We start from the raw sequence: 15,469 nt of genomic DNA, 5'->3' as shown, positions 1-15,469 counted from the left end.
ATCTACAATAAAGCTAGCCCTTTCCAATTTGTAAAGGTTCACTCCCAGTAATTTTTTTCGCACTCTGACTTTATGCTCATCCATCCTTCTACTTTCAGTCTTTGTTTACTGCATTCATTCTCACCTCCTTTTTATTGGCTTCGTTATTTTTTAACTTTCTGAAAGCGTACGTCCCACAAGGTATTTTTAAAAAAAACTGTTTTAATGTTCATATTTGTTGATTCGCTTTACTTGTACAATGTTTCTCATGTAATGTTTTAACTCCAAAAAGAATTGGACCCATTGAAGAAACTTTGTCAAATAATAAGGGAATAGAGTACCGGAGTGCACCGCGTATTCTGTTGCACCCGCACAGCTTAAGTGTGTGAAGACATCAGCACGCGAATCAAAGTGAAACAGAACAATTACAGCTGACGTCACACTTCGCTACTCTATAAATATGTGATGCGATCAAGCTAAATGAGTCGTTTGTCGGGAATTTTTATTTGGAGATACAGGCCAAAATAGGGCCACTTCATCACATCACATCACTTCATCACATCTCTCGGTGTTCCGACCTCCATAATTTTTGAACTAAAGATGGTACCAGCATGCAGTTTTCACAGCAGTAATGCTGAGATAGTGCTCTTTTGAAATCTGTAATAAACAAAAATTTGACGAGGGTCGACAAATGAGAAAGTCCTTTATAACAACAGCATAAATTGTATAGTAATGGGGGAACAATGCACATTGGTTCTAGTTGCCAGGTTTTTTTCTATTCTTTTGATGGTAATATAAAAATAATTCCATATTTTTTGCAGCTGAGCATCATTGCATTGCCTCAAAACTTTTGAATATTTACTATCCAAACGATTGGAAAGTTTCGAAAAATTATGGGGTTAGCCCATTAAAAAAAAACACATGAAGCACAACGGCTGATTTAAAATTTGATACAATGTGGCATCAACATGTTCTATGCATCGTTTTGTTGCCCTTAAAATGTTTTCAAGTAGGTGTAGTACTGTGTGAATGCAAGGTAGGACAATAGGGTAGTTTGAAATCTTGTTTTTCGTGCAGTTTTTATTATCACTCTGTAAATAAAAACTTATTTTTCTGAAAATTAACCAAAATGAAGCGTTGGGCTATGGGTGAGGTGGCGTTACGTGGCCGTAATAATCTGAATATAATCTGTTGTCAAAGAAATCTGCAATTTGCCTCCTGCACAGTGGACAAAGGAATTATGGTTTGTGATGAAAGCTGTTGATATTGATGAATAAAACAATCATAATCATGCGATTTCTATTTTCATTTTTGTGTTTGATTTTCTCCTTTTATTTTTTCAAGAGTAGTTAGCGGTCAGGCTTGTAAAATCGCAGGCCCACAGGAGAAAGAAGCCCTAGGGAATTAAATACTTGAGAAATTCTTGAGAAAATCTGAAATTCAGAAAATTGGAAGAAACAGATCCGTACGGTTATCTTTTGTAAGCAAGTTAAAATAAAAAAAATCTTTCTCAAAATATGGGATGAGATAAAAAAAAACAAAAAAAACAATTGGGAGAGAAAATAAGCGGGACCACTGATCCTGAATATTTTTGGGTTTTGTGAAAAACCAGTGGTCCTTGCAGACGACAGCAACATCGGCCACATGCTTTTGATGAGCGCCCTCAACCGTTCGGGTTGCCGAATCAAGCTGATGAGATACAGCCCAAGATCTAGATTGGAGCAGTGCGGTCTACTACTACTATACTAGCTCGTCTCGCTTTTCTGGCCCGTATTTAATGTCTTGATATTCAAATGCTTCGTAGGTTCGCTTTGCTGGCAGTTTATTCAAACTTGACCAAGGTAACTGTAACAATATACTCCTCATTTTATCATATCAGTCGCAATCCCGGCGCGATTTGGTAACAACTTCATCACATTCACAGTGTTGTTGGTTGGGGGCGTGGCTGTGCCCGGCGCCCCTCCCACTTTTTTGGACTAATTATTGAGTTGTTTCTCACGTGTCATAATTAATTCAGCAACAGTTTTAGGGATTGCCAGAAATAAACAGAACTATTAGGATTGTTTCTCCAAAATTATAACATTTAATTTTGTAACAAATTAAGCTTTTTGCCAGGCATGTCACTTTTAGGTTAGATTGACCCGTTTGACTGGTGCCAGTTTAAGTAAACGTTATTTTAACACAAGCTTTCTCTGATTGAGTGCACCAGCTTAAGTAAACCCTAGTTTGCTGGAGGAATCAAAGACGAACTCCAGCAAACTAACGTTTACTAAAAGAAAGCGGGGAAAAAGTAAAATGAGCCATAATCAAAGAAAGCCTCTGTAGAAACAAGTATTTAATAATAATAATAATAATTTATTAATTTATAGTGCGCAAATTCCATTTAAAATATGTTCAAATGCGCATTACAGTCATAAAAAAAAAAAATAAAATAAACAGACGTATACGCAAATTCAACAATACAATGAACACTGATACAGGGTACAAAAAATCAATAAAAAAGCTCTCATAAAAAGATGAGTTTTAAGTAATTGTTTAAAAACATTCAGGCTACTTGCTTCTCGGATATTTAATGGCAGTGCATTCCATAAATTAGGTGCAGCACACTCAAATGCACGATCACCAAGAGTGACCTTGGTTCGACTTGCTGAGTAACTGAGGAGTGTTTTGTCATTGGAAGATCTGAGATTGTAATTGGATGAAGATCGTTTTTGGATTAGATGGCATAAATATAAGGGAGCTAGACCATAAAGAATTTTATAAGTTATTAACAGAATTTTAAACTCAATCCTGAATCTCACCGGAAGCCAATGTAAATCAAAAAACAGTGGGGTGATATGACAGTATTTGTAAGCGTTACAGACTAGTCTGGCGCAGGAATTTTGCACACGTTGAAGCTGTGATATTTGAACGTCAGGCAATCCATAAAGGAGGCTATTACAATAATCCAACCGACTAGAAATAAAAGAGTGAATTAACGTTTCAGTACATTCCCTGGTCAGATACTTTCTGATACGTCTAATATTATGTAAATAATAAAAAGCCGTACCACACGTTTTTGTGATATGAGTAGACATTGTCAAGTTTGCATCGAACCAGGCACCCAGACTCTTCACAACGGAGACAGGGGAAAGTCTGGACTCCCCAACATTGATGCTGTCAATATTAACCTTAGCCAATTGTTGGCGAGTACCCATGATAATAAATTCAGTTTTATCATCGTTTAACATCAACCCATTACTGAGCATCCATTTACGCACAACATGTATACAACCCTCCATTGCAGAAAGAGCAGACGCCTGGCTCGATGCATCATCTGGGCAAAAGGAAAGATAAAGTTGCGTATCGTCAGCATAACAATGCACATCTGGAAGTTGAGTCTCAATAATTTCGAACAAACTACTGGTATATAAAATAAACAACAAAGGACCTAAACAGGATCCTTGGGGTACACCCCACTCAAGGTCAAATTTCTGAGACAGTTTACCATGAACAGAGACCCGTTGAGATCGAGGAGAACAGTCCCATCAATACCAAACTTGGACTGGAGCCTGTTCAACAAAACCGTATGATCTAAAGTATCGAAAGCAGAACTTAAATCAAGTAAGACTAATAAAGAAACATGTTGTTTGTCCATAGCCATTAGTAAATCGTTTTTAACTTTCAATAAGGCCGTCTCAGTACTATGGTGACTACGGTAGGCCGACTGAGTAATTGGATATAAACCGTTCAATGTTAAATGAGATTGTAGTTGGAGTGCGACTGCCTTTTCCACCAACTTAGATATGAATTGAAGATTACTAACAGGCCTAAAATTTTCCATCTTTAAGTCTAGACTAGGCTTTTTAAGCAATGGTAAAACCACTGCTGATTTCCAGGCTGCTGGGAAATGACCAGTACATAAAGAGGAATTAATCATTCTGGTTATAACAGGCAATAACAGATCTAAAGAACTCATAAGTAACTTCATTGGAATAGGGTCAAGGATACAACACTTCTTACTAGAACCTACAATGAGCTTACGAACACCATCTTCAGAAAGTTGCACAAAATCGGTCAATGTTCCCCCAGACCTAGGTGATAAGGGTGTGGAGGAAGATAACTGAGGTGAGCAGGTCTCATTACTCAATCTCAACCTGATATTGGAAATCTTTTGAACAAAGAAATTACCCATCTCATTCGCAAGCATCGAATCATCGGTGTGCGGTGGCACAAGAGAGCTTTTGTTAAGATTGAGCAGAGACCTGCTAACCTGAAACAATTTCCGTTGATCACTACTATTTTCATTAATCAAGTTGGAATAGTAATCCTGACGAGCATTGTTCATCAAGAAAATGACCTTATTTCTGTTCAAAAAAGAAAACCGGTACCAGCCAAATATCCACTGTTTTTTATTTCATGAATAATTGCAACCACGGCCAGCTCAGCTAACGCTTAGTCTAAGCTTCGTTTGAACTAGCACTGAGCCCAAAATGACAGTTTCTTCTCTCGTAGATCAAGTGCAGCGCTCCAATCCATCAACATGCTTGGCTGGCAACGCGGCACAACCCTCCATCACCTCGAAGCCTGACCAATCGGCTCTTGTCAACCTCATCAGTCGTCATGAAGGACTCGCAAACCACGGAGCAACATGACGCTGTCCGCAGACTCCTGCCTGACCTTTTGACCCCGACGGAGGGCGGCAAGTGGTCACCAGGGAGGTCACTGTTGATGGCGGAAGTATGTTGACCTTTCAAAAAAGTTTGTGACCTTTTCCAACAAAGTTTGAGGAAAGTGGAAGTGGTCAGTTAAGAGGTTGAAGTGTCCCCCACCCCTTCTCCACCACCCCACCCCAAATCCCCCTGCTCCCATAACTCCCCCCTCCTCTAGCTCCTCCCTCCCCTATATTAATATTCCCTGTTTAATATTTTAAATGAAGTTAATGTCCAATTTTAAATCTTGTTTTTCAGGCTCACATCCGTCAATTCTGCTCCCACTACAGCAATCTTGACGACACTGCCAAGGCAAAGTTTCTCTTGGCCTTATCACAGCTGTGCGGAGTCCACCACGAAAGTGTCTACAAAGCATTCAAGAATATGGAATCTGCCCAGGTGAGATATTTTTAAACTTGACACTTCTTCATCAAATATTTTCCATATAAAGTCACAGTGGCAGAATACGATTTCTGCCTAAGTTTTTTCCCACTAAATAACAGGCAGCAGGCCTATGAAAATTGTGTGAAGACTTCCGAGTGCAAATTGTCCCATAAAAAAATTTAAAAGGTGGAAGGCAATGATTGGTGTCAAACTACACTGCGATTTTATTTTTTTAGGAGAAAGAAGAGGCGACATTACTGCAGTCAGAGCAACGTTTAGCCCAGATGCTGACTCCAGGGTACAAGACACTATTTGCTAACATCGGACGGCTGGAGGGAGGGATCAAATTCCTGGTGGACATGAGGGCAGACTTACGTGTGAGCTATAAATTCATACAAAATGACTTTACTTGAAGGAAAAGTTGAGTGGCTTGACGAAGTGCAAGAGGGAGATGTGGTGTTAGGGTGGGGCTGGGGAGGGGCACCTCCCCTCCCCCAGCTTAAATCTTACAAGATTGAGTGTTGCTGACAAATTTACTCTAACTTTTTCTTTTTTCGACAGACATTCCTGCATCATCATCAGCAGAGCCTGACCAGCGAAGCCCACTTGAGGGCGCTCCGGGAGACATTGAAGGACATGCTGGCTCACTGGTTCTCGGCCGGTCTCCTGCAGCTACAGACCATCACGTGGCAGTCCTCATGCGAGATGCTCCAGAAGGTGCCAAACAATGCACAGAATACCGTCATTTCACTCAGCTTGTTTGAAACATATTTTTGAAGAATAGCGCTGACAACTCCTCAACCATTCACGTCTCCACAAGTCTGATTTCCACGATGGGCTAAAAAGTTGAAAAGGAACTCATTTATTTTGATTTTTGAATTTGTGAGGAAAATACAAAAGCATTTGAGGGGTGGTAATTTTTTAAAAAATTGCTGGGAAATTTGGGAAGTTTTTTACAAAGTTGCCTTTTTACCAAAATGTAGGCCTACTGCAAAATATTGGACTTGAAGAATAATTTTATTGGATAGTAGTTTTTCTAAACCCAACCTAGCAGTAGAATGGTGTCTGGCCAAGTACCAGCTCGGTAATCATTGCTCAGTCCTTTGATACCAGACCGCAATGATTGTTCATCATTTTATCATTCTCGCAATTTTGTACGATCCTTCAGATCAGTGAGTATGAAGCAGTTCACCCAGTCCGTGGCTGGGCCGACCTCAAGCGTCGAGTGGGACTCTACCGACGCTGCTTTGTCTACACTCACAGTAGCATGCCTCAGGAACCAGTCATCATCTTACATGCTGCGCTTACCGATCGTATACCATCTAGCATAAAAGTAGGTACATGTACAAGACTTTTTCCGTAAGCATAAACTGTACAAAATTTGGACTGTTCCAAATTTGGATCGTTCCAAATTTGAACCGTTCCAAATTTTGCAATAAGTCCCGCCCACTTTTGGTTTTTGACTAAGTTTGATTGAGTTATTATGGTCACCTGACCAAAAGTTGTGATCTAATTGGTCGATGCCCAATGATTGACAGACAGGAAGGATCCATTACCAAGGATCCATAAAAACGGCCAAATGCTGGCTTTGATTTGAAACAACCCAAAGCGTCCTCTTTTGTCCAAGAAGAAGTATAACTGTATGACCTCAAGTAAGTACTGATGATAAACTTTTGTTCATTTCCGGATTTTGTTATGTCTTTTATCTTAGTCCATAGTCGGAGAGACGAGAGACCACAATCCCTCCAAAACCCCTCTGGCATTGGAAGAGCAAGAGGACCCTGAACGTATCACAGCAGCGATATTCTACTCCCTCAGTTCCACACAAATGGGTAAGGCCATAGCCCATTGGACAATTTTGTAAAGGCTTTGTTTTTTACCATTGTTACTCTGCAGAGGTAGGCACTAGCCATAGTCATAAAAGTAAACAATTAATAATGGTAAGACTATAGTTCAAGAAAAGAAAGTTTCAAATTCTGGACCAGAACTTTGTAGAATGCCTGTTCTCGTTGTATTCCAGTCGGTTCTTTTAGAATTTAACTTTGAAATTGTTATTCCTGATTTGCAGGATTGCGAGGTGTGGATCTTGGCAATCATCTCATCAAGCACGCCGTCCGCAAACTGCAAGCCGAATTCCCCAAGCTTGAGATGTTCTCCAGTCTGTCGCCCATTCCAGGATTCCGAAGCTGGCTCCTTGCCGAAATCGGCAGGCATCCCAAAGGTATTTCTCAACTACTTTTAGGAACTCATCGCTTCATAATTCAAGGTGTTACACATTACACCCCCTTATTAAAAAGAAAACTGACCACATTCTGTAGAATGATTTAAATGAAGAAAATTGTTGAAACTGTTGAATAAAGAAAATGGAGCAAAACAGGAATGGAACCTACTACCGCTGACAAACAACTCCAATGTCCAGCACAGAAACTACTTAAATTTTCTCTTAATGCCTTCTTTCTGAGTCCAAAGATAGTAGTGATATGACAGATTTTTGTTTTTCTATTTGTAAAATTATTTTTATAGGTAAAAATGGCGCGATACTTTTCACTTCCGGTGAGCTTGGAGATATCCAAAGTTTGGCGGGCCGATCTGACGAATCAGAGATGATGACGGTCAGGCGATTGTTGTCGACCAATCAGTGGGCTCAGTCTGAAAAGCTTGTCGACCTCTTGGAGCAGCCGTTAATGCGATTGTGTGCAAGGTAAGACCCTTTTGGGAAAAAATTTAATTAAGAAATAGCAAGATTTGCATATTCTTATTCTTAAATTTATCCAGTTTCTCGTTTTTCGCTCAATAAATTCTTCCTTTTGGTTTAAATTTGGGAATTTATGTTGAGAAAAAAAATCCATGATTATTTTTTTCTTCTCTGGAAAATTCAGGTATTTGTATGCGGAGAAACATAGAGGATTTGCTTTGGACTCTGTAGGTAAGTAAAAGTTTGTTTTAAGTTGAAATTTATTTTGATAATAAAATAGTTATTATGTGACCTAGCTTTTCTTTACTCATCTTAGTGATTAGTAAAGTACCTAACAGTGGACTGGATAAAGATTTTTACTAAAATGTGGTGATTTGTAAAACAGTTTTTGTAATATATGTGCTTATTGCTCAAGTAACAAACAATGCCAAAAAGAAGTCTAAAAATTGTGATTAACAAAACAAAAATCTCTCCTAAAATGTCCAGCCAATTTTCACCTTGGTAACGGCGCAGTGATGTGGCGACTAAACTGGATGGGTGACCTTACCCCCCGCGGCCTGACGCAATCCTGCGGCATGATGGTCAACTATCGCTACTACCTGGACAGCACCCAACACAACAGCCAAGCCTACACCGTGGAGCAGAAAGTCTCCACGACGGAGCAGGTTCTGGGGTTAGTCGAGGAAAGCCGACTTCTGGAACAGAAAAGCAGACTGTGATTGCTGGGTATATGAGACCTCCGTTCAGGAACTGTTGAGGGCAGTATGCGACCTGAGAACCCAACGTTCTTCACGGGACCAGATACAAGCACAAAGGAGATACAAATTTTCTTCGCTTTGATTTTCCGTGTTACAAATGTTCATATCTTACTTGCTGTCTTGCAGGCCAGTTAAGTACCGAGTGGAGAAAAACGCCAAGCGTTGGATCATAGTAGATGGTCGAACCCGCTTCTTGAGAGGCAAAGATCACTCTCTAACTCTGATTGATTGATATACTTATTGGTTGCTTCATGGTATAAAAGATGGCATGATTGATGATGATTGAGGATGTAATTTGGGTTTTTTTGGTGTTTCAGTTTATGCTCAGAGGGTCAAAACAAGTCCTGTTGTATTTTTGTTTTGTTCTTTTGTTTTTTGTTTTTGCGCTTATTTTACCAAAGTTATGAATACCCTAAAATGATTTTATATATCGATGTAAATGTTTATGCATACATTATTGAGTGAAACTCAGATAGTCAATATATAATCAGTATTTTTGAATATGGTTTTAAATTGGTGCCTTTTATTCTGTTTTATATATGGTCTGTGGTATTTTGCCGATGCGATTGAAGATTTTGTATTGAGCAGTTATTTCTAACATGTTATCATGAATTACGCTTTTCATTATCACCAACTTGGGAACTGTTTCAAACATGATTTCTCCCCCTCCTAAATCTTCATAGAGTTCATCATTGCAACCCTCCCCCACTCCCCTAATTCCTGGGATAAAAAAACAAAATCCAAAACCATATTTCAAATTCCATCTTATGCATATTTCATTGCTCTAAGTATCCCAATAATTTTTAAAGAATCTTTTGATAAAAACAAGCTTAAATATCTATCCATTTAACTTTAGAAGCACCCCCCCCCCCCCTTAAAAAAACATCAACAAAGTTCCACCCCCTCAAAGTAAAACTGTATGACTCGAGTTCCTCTTGAGGGCGCGCTTCGCCGGTAGATTTCGGTAGTTTCTCGAAAATTCAGCGGAAGAGGGGAGAAGATCCCGCAGACGTTCCAAAAAAAGACGCTTTCAAAAACTTGATTATTTATTTCTTGTGAGACTGTCAGGACAATGGAAGAAATAGAAACTCACTGCTACAACAAGGGGTGCGGGAAAAAGTTTGTTCCATCGGAAAATGGGCCAGGTAAACTTTGTTTTTCAGACTCGTGACTTCGGCAACGTTTGTCCACGGTGGTTTGTCATTCTGACTTCTGTCAGTCACCTTTAAATATTTTGGGCGATCGTGTAGTTACGGGCCCCTCTTTATTTCCGATCAAATAAGAGTCAAGGGTGTTTTTATCATTCAAAAATGTCCTTTTCAACCTAAAGTAAAGCAGACTTCTCTCAATTGTCCATCCTAATGTGAGTAATGACACCTTTTTTGTAATTTTGAACAGAATTAGTACAAATAGCATAAATTGAATGGCAATGCCAATGAATGGGGAGGATTGAAAAAAGTCCAAGTCCAATGTAGTGTTCCCAGAGTGGCGATAGGCGACACAGATACGTAGAAACGGGGTGGGATTGAGAAGGTTTTACTGAGGGCAATCAACCGTGAATATGTAGCCGGCTACAAGGTGGATCGATCGAGTGGTAGGGTATTCTGCAATTGTGCCTTGTTTGCTTTTTTTTCCCGTCAGATGCTTGTGAACATCATCCAGGAGAACCAGTATTCCATGATGCGTACAAAGGCTGGTCCTGCTGCAATAAACGAACCACAGACTTCACAGAATTCTTAAATATAAAGGTAAGTCAAGATGTTTAGCGTGTGATAACTTCTGAAGAAGAAGAAGAAGAAGAAGAGGTTACCACATTTAAACAGACTTCAACTTTATATTTGCTGTGGTCATTTTGACTTATCATCAAGTTTAAATTACAGTTATCAGGTATTTCTTTCTAGAATGTAAATTTCAATTTGTGTTAATTTTTAACTTTTCCAAGTAATTTTCATTATTAAATTTTTTGTTTCATATTAAGGGTTGTGCCAAGGGGCTTCACAGTAACCAGAAACCTCCAGAAAAACCCAAACCTGCGCCGTTGTCAAAAGAAGAAAAAGAGGTGAGTGACAGAGTAAACTCTGTGTAAATCATTTTGACAAAGACTACTGGTACTTATAACAATAATATTCAAAGTGATATTAGGGAAGAGTTTTATGGGGTCACTTGTTTCAATATGTCAAGAGTTCTTTGTTTTAAAAATATCCTTTCCGTAATTTAACAGTATCTGTATTATTTTACTGTCTAGGTCACTTTCTGCAAGCTCCTTTAATAGTTTCTTGAAATTTAATGTATGATACTGTTTTTCTTTGCCACAGGCAGTTGTCGTCGTAGAAGCACCGAAACCTAACCAGCCAATTGAACCAACAGAAAGACCAAGGTATGAAGGACAAGGATAAAACTGTCACTACTCCGCCACCACCCCACCACCCCCCCACCCCACGCACCCCCCCCCCCCCCCCACCCCCACCCCCCCACCCCCACCACCTTACAAATACATTATCCGTCTTGATATTCACCCTTTTCTTTAAATCTATTCCCTAAACTTTTTTGTATCTTAGTCAAATTATTACTCATCTTGTTCTAATGAAACATTTGTATTGCTGGTATCCTTCCAGTGAAACTGATCCACTTGTGCGGTTACCAGTGACGGTCGGTGCTTCGTTGAAAACCGCCCTTGAACAGCTCACAGTCAGTGACCCCGGTGTAAAAACAGGTGAGGATGTCACAAGACAAAACAATGCCTACTTTTCTGGAGTAGAAAATATTTCCCGAGCGTCGATGCAAGTTCATTATTGTAATTGCTTGATATACTTCTGTTTTGACAGCCGAGGGCGCTACCTCCAATGATGTTAAAGAAGGAACTGTTTGTAAAAACCTAAGCTGCCAAAAGGTGAGTCTACGTTTCATATAAAGGCCGGAAAGAATGTTGCAACCTGACGCTGCGTTTTTCTTCATATATCATCTCAATGAAGGTCGGTCATTGCAAAAATGATGACAAGACATGAATCTGGGACTGAGAAACATTTCCAATTTTGTTAGGAAATACTTGGAAACTTTTCTTGACTCTCTATAGACTTTGTACATGCCCCCTGAAGAAGCGTCAGGTTGCAACATTCTTTCCTAAAGGCCAATGTTTTAGACACTCTGCTATGATATTTTTAAAGTAATAATGAACACTTATATTGTTGGGTGTAAACAAAAGTATTAAAACAATTTTCATTTACAAATATCTTTGAATGCTTGGAATTTACCTTTAAAATATTCATCTTTATCTCAATATACCTTTGTGAAAACTTTTTAAAAGCTTTTTAAAAGCTTGTTATTATGTTGCTAGCTGGGTTATTTTTTAAAGAAAAAATATATCTGCAACTTTTTTTTTAAATATTATGATTGTGCTCGTCAGTTACGTAATTCAAAGACTTGTAATGATTGTTTACTTTTTTTTTTTTTTTCTTGTCATCAGTCATATGTCAATGAGCAGTCCAACTTCGAAAAGTGCATTTACCATCATGGAAAAGCAATATTCCACGAAGGGTAGGTAAAAAAAGTGAACTGTTGGAATTTGTGTTTCGTAAAATCATGCCAGGAGTGTTTCAGAAGTTATAAATTGAGAGAGCGTGTGTGAAATGTAAGGTTTAGAAATATGGAGGCGAAACTGTAATTTTTTGGCAGCACAGTTTCTCAAGATTTTATCAATAAAAGGAGATGCTTCTCAGATCAGAATCAAATTGAACGATGTAATTATTGTCTAAATGCAAATGTTTTTGGTTTTTCTGTTCAATCTCCAGAATGAAATACTGGTCGTGCTGTCGGAGAAAAACGACAGATTTCAACAATTTCCTGGAGCAAGAAGGCTGCACGGAAGGCAGCCATGTTTGGATCGTCAAGGAGGATGATACAAAGAAACTAGTAGACTGCAGGTATTATTTATTATTAATATTAATTATTTATTATTGATTTTTAAAAATGATTATTAGCACCAGTCTTTCCGTAATATTGTTTTGACTGCCATTGCTAGTACAGCTGTAGGTCCAGGTACCAGACCAGTTGAAGGTATACTACAGAATTTGGTACTTAACCTTCCTATGCAAACATACATTCTGTGCCAAGTTGTCCTTTCAGTGGAAATCAATCAAGTGACTGTTTTCAACAGTTAAGAGCTCCCAGCCTACATAAAGCAGGATGGACTGGCTGTGACATCTTATGTAACTTGATACAGCCCGATGCTTTGACTGTAGGTGATTGATAAGCCAGCTGTGCCTACCACTTGCCTGTTCTTATCTGTTGACTGAATTTGACTAGTCACAGTGCTTGCTTGAAATATGATCTGACTGTTGGTGACTAGCCTGTGTAAAAGGCACGGCAGGGGAAGAGGATTGATTTTTGTTACTGTCTGTGTCTGTTCAGACAGCAGGAGGGTTAATGATCACTATTCTTTGTTTATAACTGTGCCAAACTTTTGCTGACTGACTCGAGCACAAAATTCATTGAAATCTGTTAAATAAGCTTAACTGAGCATAGACTTTTCTGCTTCTGTAAGTGCAAACGGTAAAGAGCAACATAAAATTGGGTGCTGTTCTGTAAGTGACTTGTTACTTGTCTACATGATTGTAGGTATGACTGGCACCAGACTTCATCCCAAGTCGTCCTCTCCGTGTATTGTAAGAATTCCCAGCCTGACTTGTCGTTTGTGGAAGCCAATCAGGTCCTTCTGAATGTCAGCATCTCCTTCAATCAGGGGAAGAACCAGTTCACCAAGACTATCCGTCTATATGGGGTGAGTTGTCCCTGCGCAAACAAGAGAGGGCGCTTTTTACCATTATCGAGTACCAAGTGGACGGGATACACTGTGTGCCCATACTAGTGCGTGCGCGTATAGCGTGAAGTAGGTATGTCTGATTTCATTCTTAATATTCACCAAGCCATTGCGTCTTTGCGGGATTGTTTGCAATGCGTTCGAATGTCTCACCTATCATCATCATCATCACCATCATCATTGGGCGGCCGCAGCCGAGATGGATGCAACCAAACTCTTCCAGACTCTCTTGTCCGCCATGGCCGTGGTGATTTCATCAACGTGCTGGCTCACATCACTGCATACAGTGTCGACGTAGTTGAGGTGTCTCCTCACTCTGTTGAAGCAAGGCAATCTCCATCAGATGAGGCCAGAGACAACTTGCTCATAATTGGCTCTGTAGCAGTGGCCGGCAAGGTGGGCTCTGCGCTGTGCATCTGTAGTTGAGATAGGTTGGATGCTGCCGTATATTTCTGCCTTGGTCTAATGCTCCTTCCAGGAAATATTTTTGCGCTCTTATGAGGAGGCGAGTGTAGGTGCCATCTTGTCTCACCCAGTAGTCTCCCCCAACTCTCCCTTTCTTACCATTGAGGGGGTACTTGTGCACGGAGCCCAAAGTCAGTATGTTTTCAATGAATCGTTGACCACCTCCCATGCGTACATTGAGACATTGGTGCTAAATGCTATAAGAGCGCCACATTAATATTATTATTATTATTATTATTAATGCCAAACCTAGGTTTTGTTTATTTTGTACATTTAACATATTTCGCTATTGTTTCCAAGGTGATTGATCCGACCAGAAGCTCCATGACGATGCTGGGCAGCAAGTGCGAGATCAAACTCAAGAAAGGCGAGGCCGGCTCCTGGAAGAAATACGAGTTGCCCCCGGCAACCAAGACCACTGCCAAAGAAGACGGAGCCAATTGACGACGGCCTTCTCCAAAATTAACATATTGAATTCTTCTAAAGGCGATTTTCGGAAAAAGCAGAGTTCAGAACATATCTCTCTACCTTGACTAATCTTTTGCAATGATGGTGTAAAGAGTGTTGTCTTCACTTGAGAGTTATTTTTGTGGAAAACTTATTTGTAAAGACCATTTATTACTGGAAAGGAGATCTACTGAAATTGATCAAAGCAATTTAGGAGTGAAGTTAAATAAGGAAAAAGGAATTACAAATAGTCCTTTTGATGTATCATGTAAACATGGTAAACTAAGTTGTCATGAATTTTAATTCTACAATCCCGTGGAATAATTATTCTAAATTTAGATGGAAATGGAAATTAATTTGGAGGATGAAGTCACTTCCAGAAGTTTGTATTCAAGAAATATTGCATACTTTATTTTAAATACAAACGGTAACAATTTTCACATTGAAAGCAAACTTTTTTGGGTTGGAAAAGCCACTAGTCAATATTTTTAGAATGTAAAAAGATCCAACATTACTTCCAGTGATAAAAAAAAGATGTGTTCTTTTGTGGGATGTTTGTCACCAATGCACTTGTGAGATATGCAATTGTAAAGTCGATATGTTGGTAAATTTATTCGTAATTGTGATTATTCCCTTTTAAGGATTTTAAAATATATTTCTAAATCAAGAGCATCACAGGCAGACAGAAAAGTTCCGATGTGGAATACCATCTTCACTTTGCATGTACATTTGATCTTTTCCATATCATTAACATTATATCAACAGTCTACCTTTTGAGAAAAGTGAAACTGGTTTCAGCATTGCCACATTTTATGTTAAAATAAATTGACAAGATATTTCTTCTAAGAAATCCTTTGTCTTGAAGTCTACGTGTGTGTCTTTTGGGAAAACTTAATTGTCATTTATCTATGAAAAAAATACCTCCATGACCTTTAATGAATATATTATGAGGTCTGTTAAATGTATATACCGCCCTCTATTGAAGGGCTGTAACTGGGTCAAGTACACCAGCCATCTTGGATTCACACATGGTATCCCAGTACACACACACACATAGTATCCCAGCCAGTTATTTATAAGTGCATTGCATCCAATGTTGCATGGTGTCGGAAGATAGACATTCGCGTCGAAAGCATTCACAGAAACACAAACCAGATACGCCCACATAGAAAAAGAGCTAGCTGCAGTGGGTTTTGGTTGTGAGCGGTTTCACCGGTACCTGTTTGGAGAGAAT

The 15,469-nt window shown here is 39.2% G+C and overlaps 2 protein-coding genes across 2 annotated transcripts; both read left to right on the top strand.

The window, feature by feature from the left end:
- The first annotated feature begins 1,675 nt into the window (after positions 1-1,675).
- LOC119746252 (malonyl-CoA decarboxylase, mitochondrial-like) lies at positions 1,676-9,011 on the top strand. The gene is made up of 11 exons (XM_038223085.1): positions 1,676-1,820; positions 4,474-4,698; positions 4,929-5,069; positions 5,291-5,431; positions 5,616-5,771; positions 6,223-6,387; positions 6,766-6,886; positions 7,123-7,275; positions 7,578-7,755; positions 7,934-7,980; positions 8,236-9,011. The coding sequence occupies exons 1-11, from the start codon at positions 1,773-1,775 to the stop codon at positions 8,466-8,468; spliced, it is 1,608 nt and encodes a 535-aa protein (XP_038079013.1). The 5' UTR covers positions 1,676-1,772; the 3' UTR covers positions 8,469-9,011.
- A 404-nt stretch (positions 9,012-9,415) lies between these two features.
- On the top strand, positions 9,416-15,090 carry LOC119746250 (cysteine and histidine-rich domain-containing protein 1-like). The gene is made up of 10 exons (XM_038223084.1): positions 9,416-9,652; positions 10,149-10,255; positions 10,486-10,566; positions 10,823-10,884; positions 11,123-11,220; positions 11,333-11,397; positions 11,971-12,041; positions 12,296-12,427; positions 13,122-13,284; positions 14,089-15,090. Exons 1-10 carry the CDS (start codon positions 9,580-9,582, stop codon positions 14,230-14,232), a joined length of 996 nt encoding a protein of 331 aa, XP_038079012.1. The 5' UTR covers positions 9,416-9,579; the 3' UTR covers positions 14,233-15,090.
- The last annotated feature ends 379 nt before the right edge of the window (positions 15,091-15,469 follow it).

This window comes from Patiria miniata, unplaced genomic scaffold (assembly GCF_015706575.1).
Source record: "Patiria miniata isolate m_02_andy unplaced genomic scaffold, ASM1570657v1 HiC_scaffold_7, whole genome shotgun sequence".
Classification (NCBI taxonomy): domain Eukaryota; kingdom Metazoa; phylum Echinodermata; class Asteroidea; order Valvatida; family Asterinidae; genus Patiria; species Patiria miniata.
This window is presented reverse-complemented; position numbering and strand designations above follow the sequence as displayed.